The 20,857-nt window shown below is 38.4% G+C and overlaps 1 protein-coding gene across 1 annotated transcript in view; it reads right to left on the reverse strand.

Moving 5' to 3' along the window:
• The window catches only part of LRP1B (LDL receptor related protein 1B), a 1,054,628-nt gene extending 1,039,449 nt beyond the window's left edge, over nt 1-15,179 (reverse strand). The window contains exons 1-2 of the mRNA XM_077830376.1: nt 15,170-15,179; nt 14,435-14,557 (exon numbers count right to left, since the gene is read on the reverse strand). Of these exons, the coding sequence (XP_077686502.1) occupies nt 14,435-14,557; nt 15,170-15,179 (133 nt within the window). The remainder of the gene's footprint in view (nt 1-14,434; nt 14,558-15,169) is intronic.
• Between the last annotated feature and the right edge of the window lie 5,678 nt (nt 15,180-20,857).

Genomic DNA, 20,857 nt, shown 5'->3' on the forward strand with positions numbered 1-20,857 from the left:
TACAGGAACCTAACACACACCCACACACACCCACATGCACACAATCTAGAGAAACTGATTCTGATGCAGAAGCCAAGCTCTATGTTATTGGATTAAGAGTCAAATGTGAAAATAAATCTGTTAAAGTAAATTACCTTATTTTCAGGGAGGAAGTACATATCGTTGAACCTCAGTGTTTGTTAAATCCAATCTCCTAGTAAACTCTACTATTAATTTAAACATGTCATAATAGTTACAAATCTGTCCTTATCAGCCTTCTTCACTGAATAGTCCCATTGAATTCAATGTGCTTTGTATCAGGACCTTCAGACTGATTTTTTTCCAATTTTATTACAATACAGAATAAGTAAAACAATCATCATATTACCTCTCACTACTAATATATCTAGCCATGCCACTGTACTATAGGAATCTGCTTTTTATAGTTGATATTACCTGTTTCTTTGGATTGTGAAGCATATTTGAAGTTGATTTACTTCTTATAAGAATCCAGAAAGCAGAGGATGCCAAAAGAATCAGTAAGGCCAATTTATACACCATATTTTGGAGGCAATCCTGTACACATTCACTTGCATGAGTCCACTTTACTCATTACAAATAAAATTAATTTCAGATTGGGCAGAAGGCCAGCCCAAGGCTTAAATCCCACTTCAGACCTATTTTGAGAATTTAGGCCCAGCTCCTCAAAAGGTGTTTAGATGCCTAATTCCCATTGAGATTAATGAGAGCTAGGCTCCTAACTATCTTTGAGGATCTGGGTCTTTGGCCCCAATGCTGCAATGTACAATGCATTGGCAGACTCCTGTACCCTCATGTCATACACTGCTAGAACAGCATCTTAAGTGAACTGTAGACCTTGTGACATTTCCGCTGTACATTTCACCTACTCACACATGGCTAAGTACTAGTGCTAATGTATGTAAAGATTTTAAGGGTCAGGCCCATATATCCACAAGTTAACAATTAAGAACTAAATCCTAACAGGATATATTTAGAAAGAAGTTCTGTTGACATTTCCTATTGATACACTTCAGCTGCCTTGCTAAAAGGGCTAAACTGTATTTCAGTTGAATCCAGACTGACGATATAGCGAGTTAAGTACTTTTTCATAGATATATGTTATACACTGAATAAGTGCTTTTGTCTTGCATTATTTCTCAGTCCATAGTAAAGTGCTCTTTTGCTGACTAAAATGGCTTTGCGCTGTATGGCTAATAAAACATCTGAATCCTTATTTTAAATCACAACTCTGCTTTTAAAAAGAGCAATTTCACACTTCTTCCAGAACGCCACCTGCTTGTGAATGACAATGGTTTTCATCAGTAATTTTGAGAGGAAAAACAAGTTATTATACTTCAACATATTTTCAAGTGCCAAATAAAGAATACTGGACCAGCAACGTCAAAAAGGGCTTTGCCTGTGTTATCTAATTGTAACTTTTAAAAAATGTTTTAAAATTTTAATATCATGTAAATAATAGACAATGTTGTGCAGTAGTTTTCCCCGCCCCCAAAGCAATTTTACCAAAACGGTGCCTGCTAGGAAATGTGTGTGTACCCAAATAATCACCACTATCACACAAATCCTCCAGATTGGGTTGAAATCTCCTTCAGTCTCCTCAAATCTCTTCTGTTGATGAAGACTGTTCAAACCCAGCAGTAGGGCAGAACCATTTGTAACACTCCCAAATGAGGGATGGATAGCAAGGGACCAATTATTGTTAAGGGAGAGGTGATAAAATGGGAAGTAAGAATGGGGACGTGTATCAAAGGAAAGGATAAAATGTGGGGGTGATAGGGAATAAGCTAAGAGGAGAACCACAGAGAGAGAGAGAGAGAGAGAGAAATCTAGGAGGAAGAGGAGTAGAGTATGAACGAGGAATAAAAGGGAGAGAAGATGACAAGCTAAAAAAGGAGGGGGAAAAGGATAGAGACAAAAGGAGGACAGAGAGCAAAAGTGAGGGCTGGAGCTCAAAGCAAAAGCAAAGGGGACAGAAAGAGGAGGAGGAGGAGGAAGGCACTGGAAGGGTTGGAAGCACTGTTCCCTCTAAGCTGTGCGCATGTGCGTGCACACACAGGTCCTAAACCCCGCGCACACAGCGAAACATCGCACACACAACAATTTGCACAGAAGAAATTTTTGGGGCACATGGCCTGTCAAAAATTAGAGGGAACATTGGTTGGAAGAGTTAGAAAGAAGTGGGGAATGGGAGGAGAACAGAAGGAATGGAAATGGAGAGAAAAAGCACCAGGGACAGATTAAATTGGACATGCTAATAATGAAAGGAGAGGAAGGCAAGAGAAGAAATGGGGAAGGAGAGGTGCTGCCAAACTTATGATAAGGAGCTCTCACAAAAATATTGTGCAGTCAGTCAGTCATACAGGTTAAATTCGTTGTGCAAAATACTCTGCCTCATAAAAAAAAAATCCAGTCCAATACTCTTCAAACTACAAAAGCATCCATCAGTACCGCACTCTTCTCACTATCAGTTGCCTATTAATTAATCCCTCAATCCTTATAGTCCCACCTTTTCAGCTCAGCATGCATTCTCCTCCCCAGTACATCTTGAGGCAATGTTGCCTATAGCAGCAATGATGGTATCAGTTAGATCCATCCTCTGGACTCTGGACATGGGCTAGTTGGTTAGGAGGGAAACCAGTCCTTTCTGGTGATGGGAAACCGTTTGGTTCCTGAAGGGTTTGGGTCTCCCACAGCTTGCGTGTCGGGGTGGGGGGGATTAAGTCAGGGTGTATGGAAGGAGCAAATGTCCCTTGTGTGGTGGAGTGGTAGTGGTGGGTTGGAAGAGAAATGAGGTTCAAGGCTCAGATACTACGGTGATGGACATGACATAGAAATTAGAAAAGAATGAGCATGAAAAAGCTCCCTTCCAGTACCAGCACTGCAAACTTTGGGTTGGGCTCGGCAGGCAGGCACTGACAGAGACATTCAGGCTATGTAGGACAATCACCTCTACTATTAGCAATCACACGAGTATTCCTCATGTAGCAGATGTCACAGCCACACAGATGGCAAGAACTACACACAGCAACAGCTGCCTGACAACCAGCAAGCTTATTCCTAGCTTCAGAAGAGATGAACACTGGAAGACGCAGAATAAACAGTTGCATTTTTTGAGTGGGCATGCCCACTCTCTCCCACAGTATAACCCAATCCTATCCAATATTACTGAACCACAGTGCATAGATCAGCCTTAGAGAAATGGTTTCTAGATTACATTACAATAAGGTGGGTGCACAACTGGTTGAGATACCATACTCAAAAATAATAGTTATCAGTGATTTGTTGTCAAACTGGGAGGACTTCTCTAGTGCGGTCACACTAGGGTCAGTTCTGGGATCAGTACTACTCAGTCGGTACTACCAGGCCAGTCAGCCTCACCTCAGTCCCTGGAAAAATCATGGGGCAGGTCCTCAAGGAATCAATTCCGAAGCACTTAGAGGAGAGGAAAGTGATCAGGAACGGTCAGCATGGATTCACCAAGGGCAAGTCATGCCTGATTAATCTAATTGCCTTCTATGACGAGATAACTGGCTCTGTGGATGAGGGGAAAGTGGTGGACGTGCTGTTCCTTGACTTTAGCAAAGCTTTTGACATCGTCTCCCACAGTATTCTTGCTAGCAAGTTAAAGAAGTATGGGCTGGGTGAATGGACTATAAGGTGGATAGAAAGTTGGCTAGACTGTCGGGCTCAACAGGTAATGATCATTGGCTCCATGTCTAATTGGCAGCCAGTATCAAGTGGAGTGCCCCGAGGGTCGGTCCTCGGGCCAGTTTTGTTCAATATCTTCAAAAATGACCTGGAGGATGGTGTGGATTGCACCCTCAGCAAGTTTGCAGATGACACTAAACTGGAAGGAGAGGTAGATATGCTGGAGTGTAGGGATAGGATACAGAGGGACCTAGACAAATTAGAGGATTGGGCCAAAAGAAATCTGATGAGGTTCAACAAAGACAAGTGCAGAGTCCTGCACTTAGGACGGAAGAACCCCATGCACCGCTACAGACTAGGGACCGAATGGCTAGGCAGCAGTTCTGCGGAAAAGGACCTAGGGGTTACAGTGGACAAGAAGCTGGATATGAGTCAACAGTGTGCCCTTGTTGCCAAGAAGGCCAATGGCATTTTGGGATGTATACGTAGGGGCATTGCCAGCAGATCGAGGGATGTGATCGTTCCCCTCTATTTGACATTGGTGAGGCCTCATCTGGAGTACTGTGTCCAGTTTTGGGCCCCACACTACAAGAAGGATGTGGAAAAATTGGAAAGAGTCCAGCGGAGGGCAACAAAAATGATTAGGGGACTGGAACACATGAGTTATGAGGAGAGGCTGAGGGAACTGGGATTGTTTAGTCTGCGGAAGAGAAGAATGAGGGGGGATTTGATAGCTGCTTTCAACTACCTGAAAGGGGGTTCCAAAGAGGATGGCTCTAGACTGTTCTCAGTGGTAGCTGATGACAGAACAAGGAGTAATGGTCTCAAGTTTCAGTGGGGGAGGTTTAGGTTGGATATTAAGAAAAACTTTTTCACTGGAATGCATTACCTAGGGAAGTGGTGGAATCTCCTTCCTTAGATATTTTTAAGGTCAGGCTTGACAAAGCCCTGGCTGGGATGATTTAGTTGGGGATTGGTCCTACTTTGAGCAGGGGGTTGGACTAGATGACCTCCTGAGGTCCCTTCCAACCCTGATATTCTATGATTCTATGAATCATATTATTAACTGTCTTGGATAACTGAATGGAGAATATGCTTATAAAATGTGCAGATGAAACCAAGCTGGTAGAGGTTGTACACACTTTGGAGGACAGGGCTAGGATTCAAAATGACCTTGACAAATTGGAGAATTGGTCTGAACTTAGCAAGATGAATTTCAATAAAGACAAGTGGAAAACAATCAAATGCACAACTACAAAATGGGGAATAACTGGTTAGGTGGAAATACTGCTGCAAAGGGATCTGGGATTCTAACGGATCACAAACTGAATGAGTCGACACTGTGACGCAGTTGTGAAAGAGGCTAATATTCTGGTGATGTAGTAACAGGAATGTCATATGTAAAACATGGCAGATAACTCTACTCAGCACTGGTGAGGCCTCAGGTAGAGTAAAGTGTCCAGTTCTGGGCATCACATTTTAAGAAAGATGTGGACAAACCAGAGAGAGTCCAGAGGAGAGAGAAAAAAATGATAAAAGATTTAGAAAGCCTGCCCTCTGAGGAAAGGTTAAAAAACTGGACATGTTTAGTCTTGCGAACAGAAGTTTGAGGGGGGACCTGATAATAGTTTTCAAATATGATAAGGGGTTCTATAAAGAGGACTGTAATCAATAATTCTCCATGTCTACTGGAGGAAGGACAAGTACTAATCAGAAGCAAGGAGAATTAGGTTAGATATTAGAAAAAACTTGCTAACTATAAGAGTTGTTAGGCTGTGGAGGTTGTGAAAAACCTTCACTGATGGGGATTCAAGAACAGGTTGGACAAACGCCTGTCAGGGATGGTCTAGGTTTACTTGGTCCTGCCTCAGCACAGGGACTGGACTTGATGACTTCTTGAGTCCCTCCCAGCCCTACATGTCTATGATTCTATATGGAGAATTTGATCAAGATGATTCTTTAGGATACACTTAAAACTTATGACAGGTTTCAGAGTAGCAGCCGTGTTAGTCTGTATTCGCAAAAAGAAAAGGCGTACTTGTGGCACCTTAGAGACTAACCAATTTATTTGAGCATAAGCTCATATGCATCCGATGAAGTGAGCTGTAGCTCACAAAAGCTTATGCTCAAATAAATTGGTTAGTCTCTAAGGTGCCACAAGTACTCCTTTTCTTTTTACTTAAAACTTAAAAAGACTTGAAATCTAATCAATTTAGAAGAAAAACAGTTAAAATAAAATAGGACCTAGGACCCTATTTAGGTTTATTGCATGGCTGGTGGTTCAATTAACGCTTATCAGTGACAAACAAATATTTTAAGGCTTGTGGGGGAGGGGTTGGTTGGTTGGTTGGTTGGTTGGTTGGTTCCCTGAAAGGTAGGTATCGGTGAGCAAATCATGAGCCTCCAAAAACTTATGGGCTCCCAAGAGCCTCTCAGTTTGTTTTCTAAGGCTCTCCAGGGAAGACATGCACATTTTTCAGGGACAGCTCTATTCCTGTGCACCTCCTAATTTCTTCAAGAGACTAACTCCTCCTCTATGTATTGGAGGAGGTCCCCAGAATGTGAGAGAGGGGAATGCCTTTTGCTGTGCTGCCACCCATATTCACCCTGCTCTGCCCCCACCAATGTCTAATAACTAGGGGCTAGCATGAGCCCCTTCAGTTCACCGATGGAAAAAAGGTGAAGGAAATAAAGGGTTAGGGAAATAGAGCAGAAAGTTTAGACAGGAAGAGAACCTAACCACTGAGCTAAATGCACTTTTCACTAGCATCTTAGTGGAGGCATATTGTGGACAAGAATGGAAGAAACATGTCCTAATGCCCGGCAGCACTGCTAGAGTTCAGGTTATGCCAGCATTTCCATCACAAATCTTGTTGTTTGGTGAGTTATAGCTTAGTCATGAAAATAAAATTGCTTTGGGCTAAAAATATGACAAAGTCTCAGTCTAGGTATGAATTATTTTTATGAGTTTCCAAAAGATTGATTTGTTCATTTTTTTAAAAAAAAGATGTACAAGTATATATCAGGTTAAACGCTTTTTTGAATGTCTAAATTTACAACCACTTCAGTGTAAGAGAGGTCAATTTAGCAAATAATTAATCCATAAAGTTATTCAATTGATTCTGAAATTTTGGTATTTGCCACTATTCTCCAGGGACCCCATTCTGCCCTTGTACTGTAGTTAGGTGTTTTCCAGAATCTAGGTAAGAGGACCACTGTCAAAAGCATTCATTTAAATTATGATCTCCGCCCCCCTGCTCAAAATCTGCTCTAAAAAACCCCTAGGTACAAGATAATCATACAGGACCAAAAAAGAAGAAAAGCTGATGTTCCCCATGGCCACATTGTGCTGCATTTTTTACTCTCATGGCCAATAAGTTGTAGGGAATTCATGTATCTGATGAACTACAGAAACTGGAGCTGCATAAACCTTGACTGTTAGAGCTGAGTGGCTAGACTACAGTGGTGGAAGGGATGATCTCTTATAACTCTTATCTTCTCCATTTGGCAAAGCTTCACTTATGCATGTTTATAAAACACTTTGCAATCACTGCATGAAAGACATTCTGGGTAAGATCCACCATCATGCAGGATGTCAGTAGAAATCTAGTGTTTAAATTTGTGGGCTTTAAATTGGGCATAAACCTACTGATGTCCCCACAGAGAAGAGCTGGATTTTACCCAGAGTGTATTTCACGTAATAATCTCAAAATGTTTCACAAACATAAATTAATATAGCTTTTTCCATACCCCTTTTAGGGTGCTATTTGGTTTCAGTAAGGCTGAAATGGGGCAGACTCCCTGCAGTACATCTGCAAGTGTGAATTATGATTCATGAGCCAACGTGCTGAGACCCTATCGCCTCTTAATACACGTTTAACCAATATAGTATATGGATGTCTCTCAGCTGAACATTTTAAAGATCTGTTTATATATCTACATGTATAATTAATAATGCCAAATGTCGTTGTAAACATGGCCTAAATCATATGCAGATTTTCAAACTGGCCTTTGAATCTTCGCCCAACTACTTTTGCTAAAACAACCAGAGACTGGATCTATCAGTTATTACATAGTGGAGGAATAATATAACTTGCCCAGTGGATGCACAGATTTATCTTTAAAATTTGATACTTCCCTATGATTAAAGATAGTATGTGCAGATCTACAGTTAATTATGGTGTTTACTTACGTATTTCTCTCAATAAAGCAGCACTGAAATTGTGCTCACATCCCGGAATTTATAAAAAGGAACAAACAAAAGTCACTTGTTATACCCAATAAATTAAGAAAAAACTATTATAAAGTAGGTTTTAGAAACAAAGAAGTGTAAAAATAAAACTATGGAAAAGTAAAGACAGACTCTCCAGCCCTTTTTTTCTTTTGTTCAGATAGCCTTTGAAACCCATGCGATTTCCCTATCATAGAAAATTAATGTTGCTTACCTAACCACAACTTACTTGTCATTTTCTTTCGATCATGACTAAATTATATTATTCAAAATTTAGATATTTAATTTCAAAACTTATATATTTTGCAGCACTCTGTGAAACAAGTGGTGTCAGCAGTAATGTCTGGATTCCTCCAGCCTTTACAGATGATGTATGAGTTTCAGACAAGTTAGAAGAAAAAGAGATCAGCTACCTTTTCTGATGTGCCACTTGGACAGAAAGCCAATGCACCACTTAAGTTGTCCAATGAGAGCTATTTCACTAATGCAAGAACATGCCTGTGTCTATAAAACAGTTTAACATCTTTAGGAATGTTTGAAATGCAAAGTTGTCTCTAATATTAGAAAACAGATGTCCTCTTCTACCTCTGTTGCTGGAAGCTGTGTTGGAGCTCAGGAACGAAGCATATTGTCTTTCTGATCAGTGTAGCAGAACCAGTACTTAGGGCTTGTCTACACTTAAAATGCTGCAGCTGTGCCACTGTAGCACTTCAGTGAAGATGCTACCTACGCCAACGGGAGGGCCTCTTCCATCAGCATAGGTACTTCACCTCTCCAAGAGGCAGTAGCTATGTCAACCAGAGAAGCCCTCCATCAACACAGTGCTGTCTAGGAGTTAGGTTGGTATAACTGTGTTTCTGCGTCCCTGAGTGACGTAGTTATACTGACATAAATTGCTAGTGTAGACCAAGCCTTAGAAAAGTCCTCAACAGACTTGTCTTAGTCTGCCAAAAGCCTTTCCCTGCACTGGAAAATAGGCAAACATTATAGTGTGGTACTAATACTAAATTATTATTTTCATTCTTTTTGTTATTGAATGTTCCATAGAATATCAGCAATTTCATAAAATTTAACTAAATGTTCATATTTGACACTCCATTGTGGTTCTTTTCCTACCAATGTCAGAGAGACTGTTTAAATACAATATGGCTGACATCAAATGTCAAATGAAGGACTACTTATGTATTTAAAGTTATGCATATGCTTAAGTATCTTGCTAAACTATGGCCAAAAATAGTTCCTTAATGTTATAAGTTTCTTCATTCAAGAGTAGCTACACAACACAGTGATGTTAAGGGAAGGAAATATAAAGCTATCTTTTCATCACCTGATATGTCCAACATTTTCTCCTCTTACCTTCAATGGGCAATTATATGGTAGCTCATCATGAACTGGAAACAAAAGCCATTTTATTATTTAGGGTGGTATTTTCAAAAGCCCATTAAGTGACTTAGGTCAATGGGACTTTCAATAGAATTTTTTCTCTTAAGTCACTTGGGAATTTTCAGGGGATTTTATGCCCAAATAAATCTGTTAGTCTTTAAGGTGCCACCGGACTCCTTGTTATTGTTTTTGTTGTTGTTGTTGTTGTTGTTTTGAGGATTTTTGAAATTCTCACCCTTATAGTTTAGGACCTCAGCAGCAGCAAAAGCTCAAATATCTTCTTAGCTTTTGCTGGGAGAAAGCATCACAAATTAGGTACAATATTAACATTTCTTTAAGCTTTGTGACACTGCTGAGACACCTCACTATTGAACCTCCAATAACAACAAATGTATTGAAAAGACTAATTTAATAAATTAGGTGAGATTCAATCTTTAAAATTAGCTAACTCGTGCTCCGCTCCCAAACTTCAATTTCAGGATGGATTTTAGAAGCTAATACTCTCTCAAGATCCTAGAGAAATTAATGTTTTAATCAACTGTTAGACGATATATAGTATAGGTTCAACTACTTAGAATTCTAGTGATAGGGCCATCAAAACTAAGTCAGAACTGAAGCATGGAGAAAAGGCAAATGATGTTATTTTAATAAAATATGATATCTCAAGAGCCAATATTGCTACATATTATTGAAAAGATGGAATTGGGTTTACATGCAATGGCATGTTGATGTATTTCTGCCTCTGTTTTTTCATGAGATAATGGATCTTAAAAAGATCAAGTAGTACTTTGGGCCAGAACTACAGACCATTTACCACATAGTCTGGGGTCCTTATAATATCCTCACTCACCAGGACCTATCCACCCCAAGTAAAGTGAATAGAGCTGGTTGTTTTCCAGTGAAAGTGATTCAGATGTCATTTAATGAAGATCTACAATGCTAGGGTAGAAGAGAAGGCATAACAAATTATAAAGAATGTGAAAGGTAGGAAGACTGTCTGTACAGTTCCTCTGTCTCAGGCCTACTATGATTCTGCTTTGTGTTCTGCTGGGATAAATGAAATTGTTCTCCCAAATTTGTATACTGCTAACACGATGGATTGAAAATTGGCAGAGTTATTGCACACTGTCAGAGAAATAAGTATAGATACTGTACCGTGTATTTGGCTCTATAAGATATTCATGAAGTAAGAACAATGCTTGGAGTCAGGGCCAGTTCTGACAGGCAACAAAGTCTGCAGCCACATGCTGAGAGACTTCTGTGTATGCTTACACCACACGTCAATCCCCCTTTGCACACCACATTTTAGGAGTGAAGGCCCCCACCTCATGGCCAGAGGACAGCTGTGAGTCCTGAGGACAACAGTGCCCTATGCTGGAATTACTGCTGAGCTGCCGGAACAATTTTGTAAGGGAGAAGGGTGTTTTGTTTTCGAACCTGATGCCTGCAGTTTCACAGAGAAATCAGGTTCTATTCCACTTCATTTTTCCCCCTCCTCAGCGTGGTGCTCTTTGGCAGAGAGGACTCTGAGAATAAGGAAAGAGAGAGAGAGAGAGAGACGTGCAAGCCAGAAATAAATCCTGAAGTTGCTAACGCAAAAAGTGTCTAAATAGTAAAGACATTTGTCATTTGGATGTCAGCGTTTTGTATCTTTGACACTATCACTGACAAAAAATAATATCCCAAAACAGGATACATGATCTAAGTCTCTGGATTTGGTTTGGAAAGCCATTGGTAGTTGTTGGTGGACTCATGTCTTCTATGTATGAGGAGTATTTTAGGCAGAGACCCAACAAGCAAACAGGACAAACTGGAAATAAATCTGTGTCTGGAAATAATAACATTGTACAGGCAGTTGGCATTTCAAAGTTAGTGAATTTTCCATCTCAAATCAGGCAGCAACTGCTCAGAGAGGCAAATATATACAGTTATCAGAGGCTAATAATACAAATATTTCCAGTTATCAGGTGACAAATATACTAAAACTGGACACATGTTCAGCGTTGCTGGGTTTTTGTATTCTTACTACATGCTTCAAACAGGTGACAGCATAGATTTTGTCATATTTAGACATTATTAGTCAAGGTCATTTGTAGAGCAGGACAAATGTGGCAGAAAATCTTTAATGAGTATTTACCAGATTTTTTTAAATGCATTTTCTTCAACCATGTTTGCTTCCTACAAATAGTCTAGCAAATGAGTTTATAGACAAGAATGTTTGTGGAAACAATGAATTTTAAGCAAATATTGCAAAAATTCTGTGGCCATTCACACCAGAATCTTGATGTAGTCTAAGTCCATCTATCAGTAAAAGAGAAACATGCAGTGGGCTGGGTCCCCAGCTGAGGTAGACTGATATCAATCCATTGCCTTCAACAGCTCAAAAATAGTAGCAGAAATTATTTGGTTAATAATTTCAAAGAAAGAATATATTAGAAAAAATACAATTCTCTCATGGACAATTCACTAACAGATAAGAAGCAAAATGTGTTCAATAAATTATTCATTATGAATTACTGGACCAGCTTTTTTTTTTTTTTTTTTTTTTTTTAACTACACAGAGCAACAACTCTTCTGGGAACAGAAATAATCATTGCTAAAACACCACAACAGTGTAAAAGTGGATTTGCTATAAGAATCTGCTTTTTCTTTTTTGAAACTATTTGAGAGTACATTTAGCACTAGTGAAAAGTACCAAACTGACAGCTTGGTGATGAAAGTCCCATATCCACAGAGTGCGAACAGCTTAGGCAATGACAGGACAGGTCTGTCACATTCCTTTGCTATTGTTACGGAGGGCCCCCCTCCTGAACTCCCTCCTCCCTCCGTCCCAGTGGTCAACTAGTTTAATCCCACTGTTGCCAATTTAGTCATTTTCCAATCCCTTCTCTAAATTCGAACATCTCTTCTAATTTCAATTTCTGAGGAAAACACTGATCCTGATCCGACACCAAATGAAGTCACCGGGTGCTGGTTTAAGCATTAAATGAGAGAGTACATAGTTGGTTCTCGATTCCTATTTAATCCTACACCCCGTATTGAATTTGCTAACGAGGGCACTAGTTGGGATCAATTTTTAGTGGTATCTGTCTGGTTCTACAAACTCATCTTGCATAGGTCACTAAAGATTTGCCAAATGGTAACAACTTTCAGCCACAACCAAACAGAAGTATGTGTGATCTGGTGCACTCAAAGTGAAATGCTCTGTATCCTTATCACCAGTCCCTCGAGTCCTCATATGCTTCATAAATATTTGGTATGTAGATTTATTATGTCTTAAACAAACACTACAATATAAGTTCTATTTAGAAAAGTGAACTGTGCTGTTATATGTTTAGATAAGGTTATATTTTGTGGAATGTGATAGTTGCACTGAGAATCTGGAGATGGCTCACCTGGCCTTTTTAAAGATGTTTCTCTTTATGTGCATCAGCTATGCAGAAAATCATGATCAAGTACAGAGGAGGTTCAGGCAAAGTAGCAGGAAAAATTCTGTTTCACACTTCAAGATGCTAATGAAACAGAATGGGTTTCATCCTCAACCGGTGTAAACTGGTGTAGTCCCATTGACTTCAATAAAGCTATGCCGATTTATATCAGCTGAGGAATCGGCCCAAGAGAAGAAATGGTATGCGGTTATTACCAGTTGAGTGATTTTCTCCTGATGCCAATTACTGTCAAGAAACAGAAGTAGGTAGGGATTTATGCACGTTTATATGCAGTAGAATGAGTTTGGCATGGACAGCGTGAAGGAGCAAGGCATTCCATTTCAAAATGCCAAACTAGGCTCAACAGACAAACGAGGACACATTAATACTAATACCACAATTTGGGAACAAATCTATAGGGAAGATGTCCTCAGCAGGTGAATAAAATAGAGAGAAGGAGACAACACTGCTCGCATAATATGTCTGGTGCCTGTCACCCAGACTGATCTCTTACTGCCAAACCATGAGGTCTTTTTACTGGAAAATTCTAAAGAATTATTTTTTGCATGTCATTTTTGTAGCCCATTTTCGCAACTGATGTTCCTTTGTGAGCACAAAATTATGTTTAAAATACAGCCAAAGAACCCAGCATAGCATTAAATGAAAAAAAGATGCATTGGGAAGGGAACACGTCACAGCTAATTATGAAAAAATACTTCATACTTATACACAGCTTTTTTCCCTTGAGGAGTCAAAGTGCTTTACAAACCATTACTCAGTGAACCCTCACAACAACCTCAGAAATTAACTATTATACCTTTTTTACAGATGAGTAAACTGTACCGCAGGAAGGTTAAGTAGCTTATCCAGTGTCAGATAGCAAACCAGCATGTGTAGATTCCCTGTCGATGATTTTAAAAACTAGGATTATAGTCCCTGATTTGTTTTGATAAATGGTACTTTCTGTACCTTTAGCAGGTAAAGCAAATCTCTAGCTTCTTATGTTGCACTAAAAAGAACATTTCATTTTATCAGTATCCTTTCTTACATGAGCTGATTATCATGGGGACATAGACCAGGAAGTTCCCTCATTTTCCTCCTAATGTAGGAAACAAGGGAACATTAAGATTTAATATCACCTCATCAAGTCCAGAAATCTGAGAAGCCTGAAAGGGTTCTGCTCTGTTCTCCAGCCGCTCTCAGTCACAGAGAAAATAAGATTTGTTTTTATTAAGATTAAGCATGTTTTATTAAATCTTTCCCTCATTTTTAAATACCTTGCCTCTTTTGTCTTATTACACTTTTCCATGTTTTGCCTTCGAATCTTCCTTTCCCTCCTTTGATCCCTCCTTTGAGATCTCAGTGCTCCTCTCTCTGACATTGTGTTGCACTATTAATTTCTTTTCCTTTTTTGAAGAAACATTATTTCCCTTCCTTTGTCTGCCATTGCTTCTGCCTGCTATAGCTATTCTACTAAATCAGTAAGAGAATATGGAACATATGCTCTGATGATAGTGTTCATTATAAAATGACAGTTGAGCAAAACACCTTCCAGTTCTTTCATCTCACACCTGCATATTGAGTGTAACCTATTCTCCATGGTACAAAGATTCACGTGGGATGGGGTTTTTTTTAAACCAAAATCCACTCTTATGACTATACAGTACAGCTATCTGTACACTTCAAAGGAAAATAAGGATAACATGCAGTACTTTTCACTTACAGGTATCTAAAGACTCATCTGAATCATCTGGACAGTCGGGTTCTCCATCACATAGCCAATTTTGAGACACACAAGTCACATGATCATCGCAAAGAAACTCTCCTATGTCACACAGCTGTTCTTCTGAAAAGGAAAATGTTTTTACATGGAATGATTAACAGACAAATGAAAATAAAGAGACAAAATGGTATGATCATTAAATAGGAAATTAAAGCACATACACAAAATAACATGACTATGAGATGAAAGCTCAATACGATCTTTAACAGCCAGATTATGATGCCCTTACTTAGACTGAGCAATGCATCACCCTCTGGGAAGTCCTACTGAAATAAATTAAGAGATTAAGGTATATCCAGATCTAAGTAAAATAACATAATCCGTCCCTATAAAAATAAGATAGAAGTTTCATGGGTTTTTTTTTTGCTAATTTTTAGTTTCAAGCATATCATCATGAGATCATCTTGGTCATTGTATGGAATCCAACAAGCTTTATGTCTATAATATCTGCCTGCATGAAATGGCTGGTTATTGTTAGATATGTCTTTTTGCAGGAAAGGACTCGGTGATGATGTGATTTCCTTATTTTGTCCTCAAAGAGCTTTGAAAAATTGTGCATCCAAATCAAAAGCTTTTTCCAGGAAAGGTCTTCTGTGAGAGACAAAGACCCTGTTCTCATAGTTTTAGCTACTTTTTTTTATACTGAGTTTACTCAGATGACATTAAATTCAAAACCACATCTCATGTTAAAAATAATAATACTCGAAGAAATATTACTAATATTAATACTCCAGGTTTCTATAGTGCTTTAAAAACACTAAAGGCCTACTTTTTTTTTAAAAAAAAATGGCCCTTAATTGTTTGCAAGCACAAATGCTAGTATTTAACCACTTCATTGTTGTTGCAAACCAGATATTTTTTTAACAGTAATTTTGCTGACGGTGACTGTAAAATTGTAAACTGAGTTTAAAACACTGGCTGTAAGGGACCAACAGTGCACGTGTTACACACCAAAAACACCTGCTGGCTTCAATCAACAAATCTTGCCTTACTGAAGTTTTGGACTGAAATAATGCAGGACTAGGCCATCATTAATTAAACCTACAACACCTCTGTGCAGTAAATACTCATCATTTTACTGATGTGCAAATTGCAGCAGTGCCTTTCCCAAGTGCAGATTAGTGGGCAGAGTCTGTCTAATTCTTCTCTCAGTTACACCACTGAAGACCAGAAATAACTCTATTAAAGTCAATGGTATTACAACAGTGTAAAATTGGTATAATTATGAGGAGATTTAGGGCTCCTGCTCCCTTGTTCCATTGCTAGATCAGTGCATCAGTTCAGTTCACAGTGAAAGCTAATAGATGTTGCTATGATTTCTAATTATTATATTTCATTGTTTTTATATATAGCTATTCTGAGTGACTGAAACTGACCGGCTCTTACAGGAGATCTGTTTTGCTACAGCATCTGATTAAAGGCTTATAATTATCAAGGAGCCCATTGGTGGTTATATGCCCATTCTTAGTTATGTGTGTTAATGGTAAAATAGTCTTATGAAGACAAAACCCAATGTACTTCATAGCAATGTAATTGTCATCCTAGACAATAGCTATATATAGCATTGTCTAATCAGGGCAAGATGTGCCTCAAGCCTGCTTGCTAAAGCAGTCTCAGGGCTTTAAAGAAAATTCTTATTGTTGCACAGTTTTAGGGACAGTTATATATTATCCCTCTAGGAAATAGCAGCTTGTTACACGTAGCTGATTTATTTTGTACCCAGATATTCCATTTTCAAGGTCAGCCTCTGAAGCTATTGATGATTACACATTTAAATGAGTGAATTTTCAGCTATTATGTAAATAGACATTTTACATTATTTAAAATTATCTACTGTGCAGTTCTTTGCTCTTTAAAAGAACCAGCATTTTTTGTATGTTTTTCATTTATCATATTTAGTAAAACAGCCTACAGTGCTGAGCTGTTCAAGCAAATCTTTTTAAAAAAGTCTTCTCTTTGTAAAAAAAACCCAAAATACTGTATAATTAAAAAAGTAGGCTTATGAGATCATGGAGGCAATTTTCATTAAATCCTTTGGGGAAAAGTTCAAAGCTCTTAGTATACGTGCCACTTCCTAAAAAATAGTACAGGAAGCATAAGTGAGAGAAAAAGTTGTGTCATTTACAGGTTATCTTCTTTTCTTAAGGGGACTTGTATACAGAAATCCATGTGTCAACACATATCAATGTACTATTACTTTCAACGGTAATGCATTTCTAAAAATCAACCTTTCAGCACAAGAAGATTTACATGCAACTTTCCATACAGTAGGTTGAAAGTATAACCCTCATGTAGTGCAACATCTGTTCTACTTACAGGCTGATCTTTAAAAAAATAAATTGCAATTATAGTACAAAAAAAAAACCTTCAAGAAAGCAGTAAACTAACATGTCAACTTATCTATATAATTTAAATATAGCTTAAGAGTGAACTTCTCATTTATACAGAAGTACTGTGACAATGTACCATACATACTGGTTTTGGCACAATTCGGTATCACAGCTGTGCTAGGAATATTAAATAAAGTTTCAGTGGGATTCATAATATTTTATTCAAGTTATATCAATGTAAATTTTTACATTACTAGGAAATTTCAGAAACCCAGATACTAATGCTCATTCCTTTAAAATGTACAAGCTAAGATTCACAAGAGATACTGAAATATTTTAAATAATATATTCGATAATATTAATTTCTTATTGAATGTCAGAACTAATAGCTAAAGGGAGCCATGGCTGTCTAAAAGTACAACAAAGCTGTGATTTGTGGGAACACATATGCAGATAAGTAACTATAAGATAAGCACATGAGCAGTCTCAATGGGACTCAAAATTACTCCCATGCATAAGTGTTTATCAGAGCGAGGCATAAATGTGTGGTTTTTTTTCACCCTTTAAATTCTGATTGGCAATAATTTGGGTGGAAAGAGAAATCCACACTTACTGTCATTTACTGATTGAAATGTAGTCCTCTGAGCCTAATTATATACTACAGCCAGCAATGACTGGAGGAAATTACATTTTAAATCAATTAACAATTCCAGCACAATTATTTAAGATTGGAATCATTGTGAACAAACCCAAATTAAGGGTCATTGAATTCAATGGTAGTTTTCTAAGTCTGGGCCCTAGGCATTATTGTTTGTTTTACTGCAATAGACCCATATCAGAGCTGAGTTAGCATTATCCATAGCTACTAGGACTGACATTGGAGACAAGTTAGTTGTTAGTAGGAAATGTGCTTCTTAAAAAGGAATAGAGCTCAATTCCTCCACAGTCATTAGACATTGCACTTCTGCGAAAGTGATAACACACCAGACAAGAGACAAGCTGTGAGCCTGTACTATCATTAATTTAAATACCTTTCTCCTCTGTTACATTCCATTATGGTTTATACCTTTATCTTTCTTAATAAAATACCTTTTTCCTCCTTGATGTCAACTGCCAGTCAAAAGGAATCAGAACACTTCTAATGCCAGCAGTAATGCACGGAAACACATGACAGAAGCCTCTTAATAGCACCATAAATGCCCAAGTAAATGGCACCAGAGGTTAGGGAATATATGAAGGGGCAAGTGTTTTATCATTTTCAAGGGTAACAAGAGTGACACCAAAAACCTGTTCTGTTGTGTGAAGAAAATTTAGGGTGAGGAGAGAACAGTTTGCTATCTTCCTAGAAACATGGATATTAATTTTCCTTAATGGATCTTACTGACTACAGAATTTGTGATCCTCCCATGTCTATTAAACACCAAGTCTTTTTAAATCTCTAAATGGAATGTATGCATGCAGAAAAGCCTCCTTACCAAAACTAACAACAACAAAAATTACACAGAGCAGGTTGGAAAAGTTCAGTATAAAGGAACTACATCTCTGGAAATATTTCAGATAATGTTTAACATACTTCTTTTAAGAGGAGAATATATTTGTCCTTGGTCATTTTAAAACTGATGAGCTCCTGGGTGGTTCTTTATTCAATGGTGTCGAAATTTAAAAATCTCACCCTTTTTACCATCAGGAAAACTGAGAGCAAAAATCCCACTTTTTAATTTGCCAAAATACATTGCGGGGGATTTTGATTGGCATAAAGCAGCTTAATAGGATGTCCATTATACTAACCAATTTGTATTGGCAATTAAATGTTGCTTTTTCCAATTCCGTTTTCTTTTGTGTTTCACTTACAGATGTACGCCTTCCTTTTGGCTGTCACTTTTGTAGATCCTTTGAAATCAATCAGCCCAATTACTTGTAAATGCTGGACTAATGTGGAATTAAAAAAAAACAAAAACTGACCACCCAAGAGATGCTTCCTTATTAAATGCAAAGAAAATGGTTTCTTTCACTGATACTTCTTCCCATTCTTTTTTCATCTGCACTTTGTATGCTGCACAGCGAGACTCCCCGAGGAGGAAAAATTCACATATTTTTAACATACTGATACTTTGTGAGATACAGAGCAGATGGTTAGAAATCATCTCTCTATGGGTCAATGAAAGCTCTGCCTCCCTAAGGATAGTCCTCCTATCCTGTGTTGTAAGCAGTGCCTCTTAGAACTAAAGTTTCACCAAAATAACTGACTTTGTGTTAAATACATTTCTCGAGCCAAAAATATCTCCCTGTATAAGACAGCCCTACCGTTTAAGAAGGGAAACCTTAAAATCTCCTTTAGTTTCTAGAAAGTTTGTATAGGAAATATACTAATGAACAAAGTTATTAATGTCATGCAATTAAGCTTATTTTGGACTGCCAAAAATTCCACTAAGACTATATATTTACCCTTATTTACAATTTCCAAAGGTTATCACATTCATATATTCACAGCCACAGAGAGCAGCCGTTGTAAATAAGTAGAAAAATACTTTGAATGCAAGGTGGTGACCAATGTCTGCTTGCAAGAGGAAAACTGCAATTTTAATAAGACAGTTGCCCTTTGTAGACATGCACTGAAATCCTAAACGATGCAAAGGGATAAAGGTCCTTTTTCTGTGATCACACTGATTGTTAGATGTCATAAGTATCTGGGTTATTCTTATTTGGATGAACGCACATTATGAAGAGAAGGTCAATAGGATTCTTAAATAGAACTATAAAAAGAGGGAAAATTTATATAAATTAAGTACTTTTCCAGAAGATATATATCATGAGAAGGTAAATGAATCTCTGTACATCTAATTAACTCTGCCTTAGTAGGAGAACACACACAAACAGTGTAAATTCCACCATCAACATGAAAGATGCTTACATTAAGTAACCATCTGTACATTGTTCTTCTATGAAAGAGTTATATTTCTCTCTAGAACAATAATTGGTATAATTTTTTGAAGGTGGGGGCTTCCAAAATGCCCTGCTTTTCCCACTTTTACTTCCTTTTCTCCTCAAGAGCCTGGTATGGTGGTAAAAACTCCACTCAACTAGAAGACCTATATCGTGCTCATTTAGGTGCTTCTATCATCATTCAAGGTACCCTCAAGGTACTTGTGTGCCATCTTCAAGGTATTCTCAACCTCCATCTGCTCAGAGCACCTGGGACCCCAAAAATCAAACCTCCTATATGGCAGCACTTTGCAAAGTAAACACTTAAATAGTCATGTAGGTTTTTGATTCATTATAACCTGGAATGTGCTCATTAAGCTCTTGATAGACAGCCTAAAATGAAAAAAAAAAAAACCCATGCTTAAAATAGTTCTAAAGATACATTCAAACTGTTTTGAAGTCTTTGATCCAGAAGAGATGTTGGTTTTTTTTCCCTGAAGCAGGGCACCAGATTGGGTGGACATTGCCCTGAGTGGCTCACAGAATCCTGTTTATCAGGGTATGTTTACACAGACCATAGGAGTGAGCCTCCCAGCCCTTGTTAATAGACTCAGGGTAGCAAGGCTCCATTAGTGCTATAAAAATAGCTGTATAAACAGTGTTTTGAAGTTTCAGCTTTGGCTGGAGCTCAGGCTTTGAAGCCAAGGGAAGTGAGTGAGCTGCAGAGCCCGAGCTCCAGCCTGAGCCACAACTTCAAAGCACTGTCTACACAGATATTTTTACAGCACTGGCGTGAGTTCTGCTAGCCTGACTCTATTATCCAGAGCTGGGAAGCTCACTTCTGTGCACTGTGTGTACCTTCAGAAGCTTGGCTCATGTGTTTTGCTCACACGTGCAGGGTCAAACTGATTGCCAGATTCAGGGTTAGGAAGGAATTGTCCCCCAGGTAAGGTTGGGTGGGATCTGTGTGGGTTTTTACCTCCCTCTGAAGCATGGAGCAAAGATAACTTGCTAGGATCATCTAGAGAGCTCACTTACACAATTCCCTGCCTTTGTAGGGACCTCGGGCATTGATGGCACTGTGGTGTTCCCTGTTTTCTGCCTGTTGCAC

The sequence above is a fragment of the Eretmochelys imbricata genome, chromosome 11 (assembly GCF_965152235.1).
Source record: "Eretmochelys imbricata isolate rEreImb1 chromosome 11, rEreImb1.hap1, whole genome shotgun sequence".
Lineage (NCBI taxonomy): Eukaryota > Metazoa > Chordata > Testudines > Cheloniidae > Eretmochelys > Eretmochelys imbricata.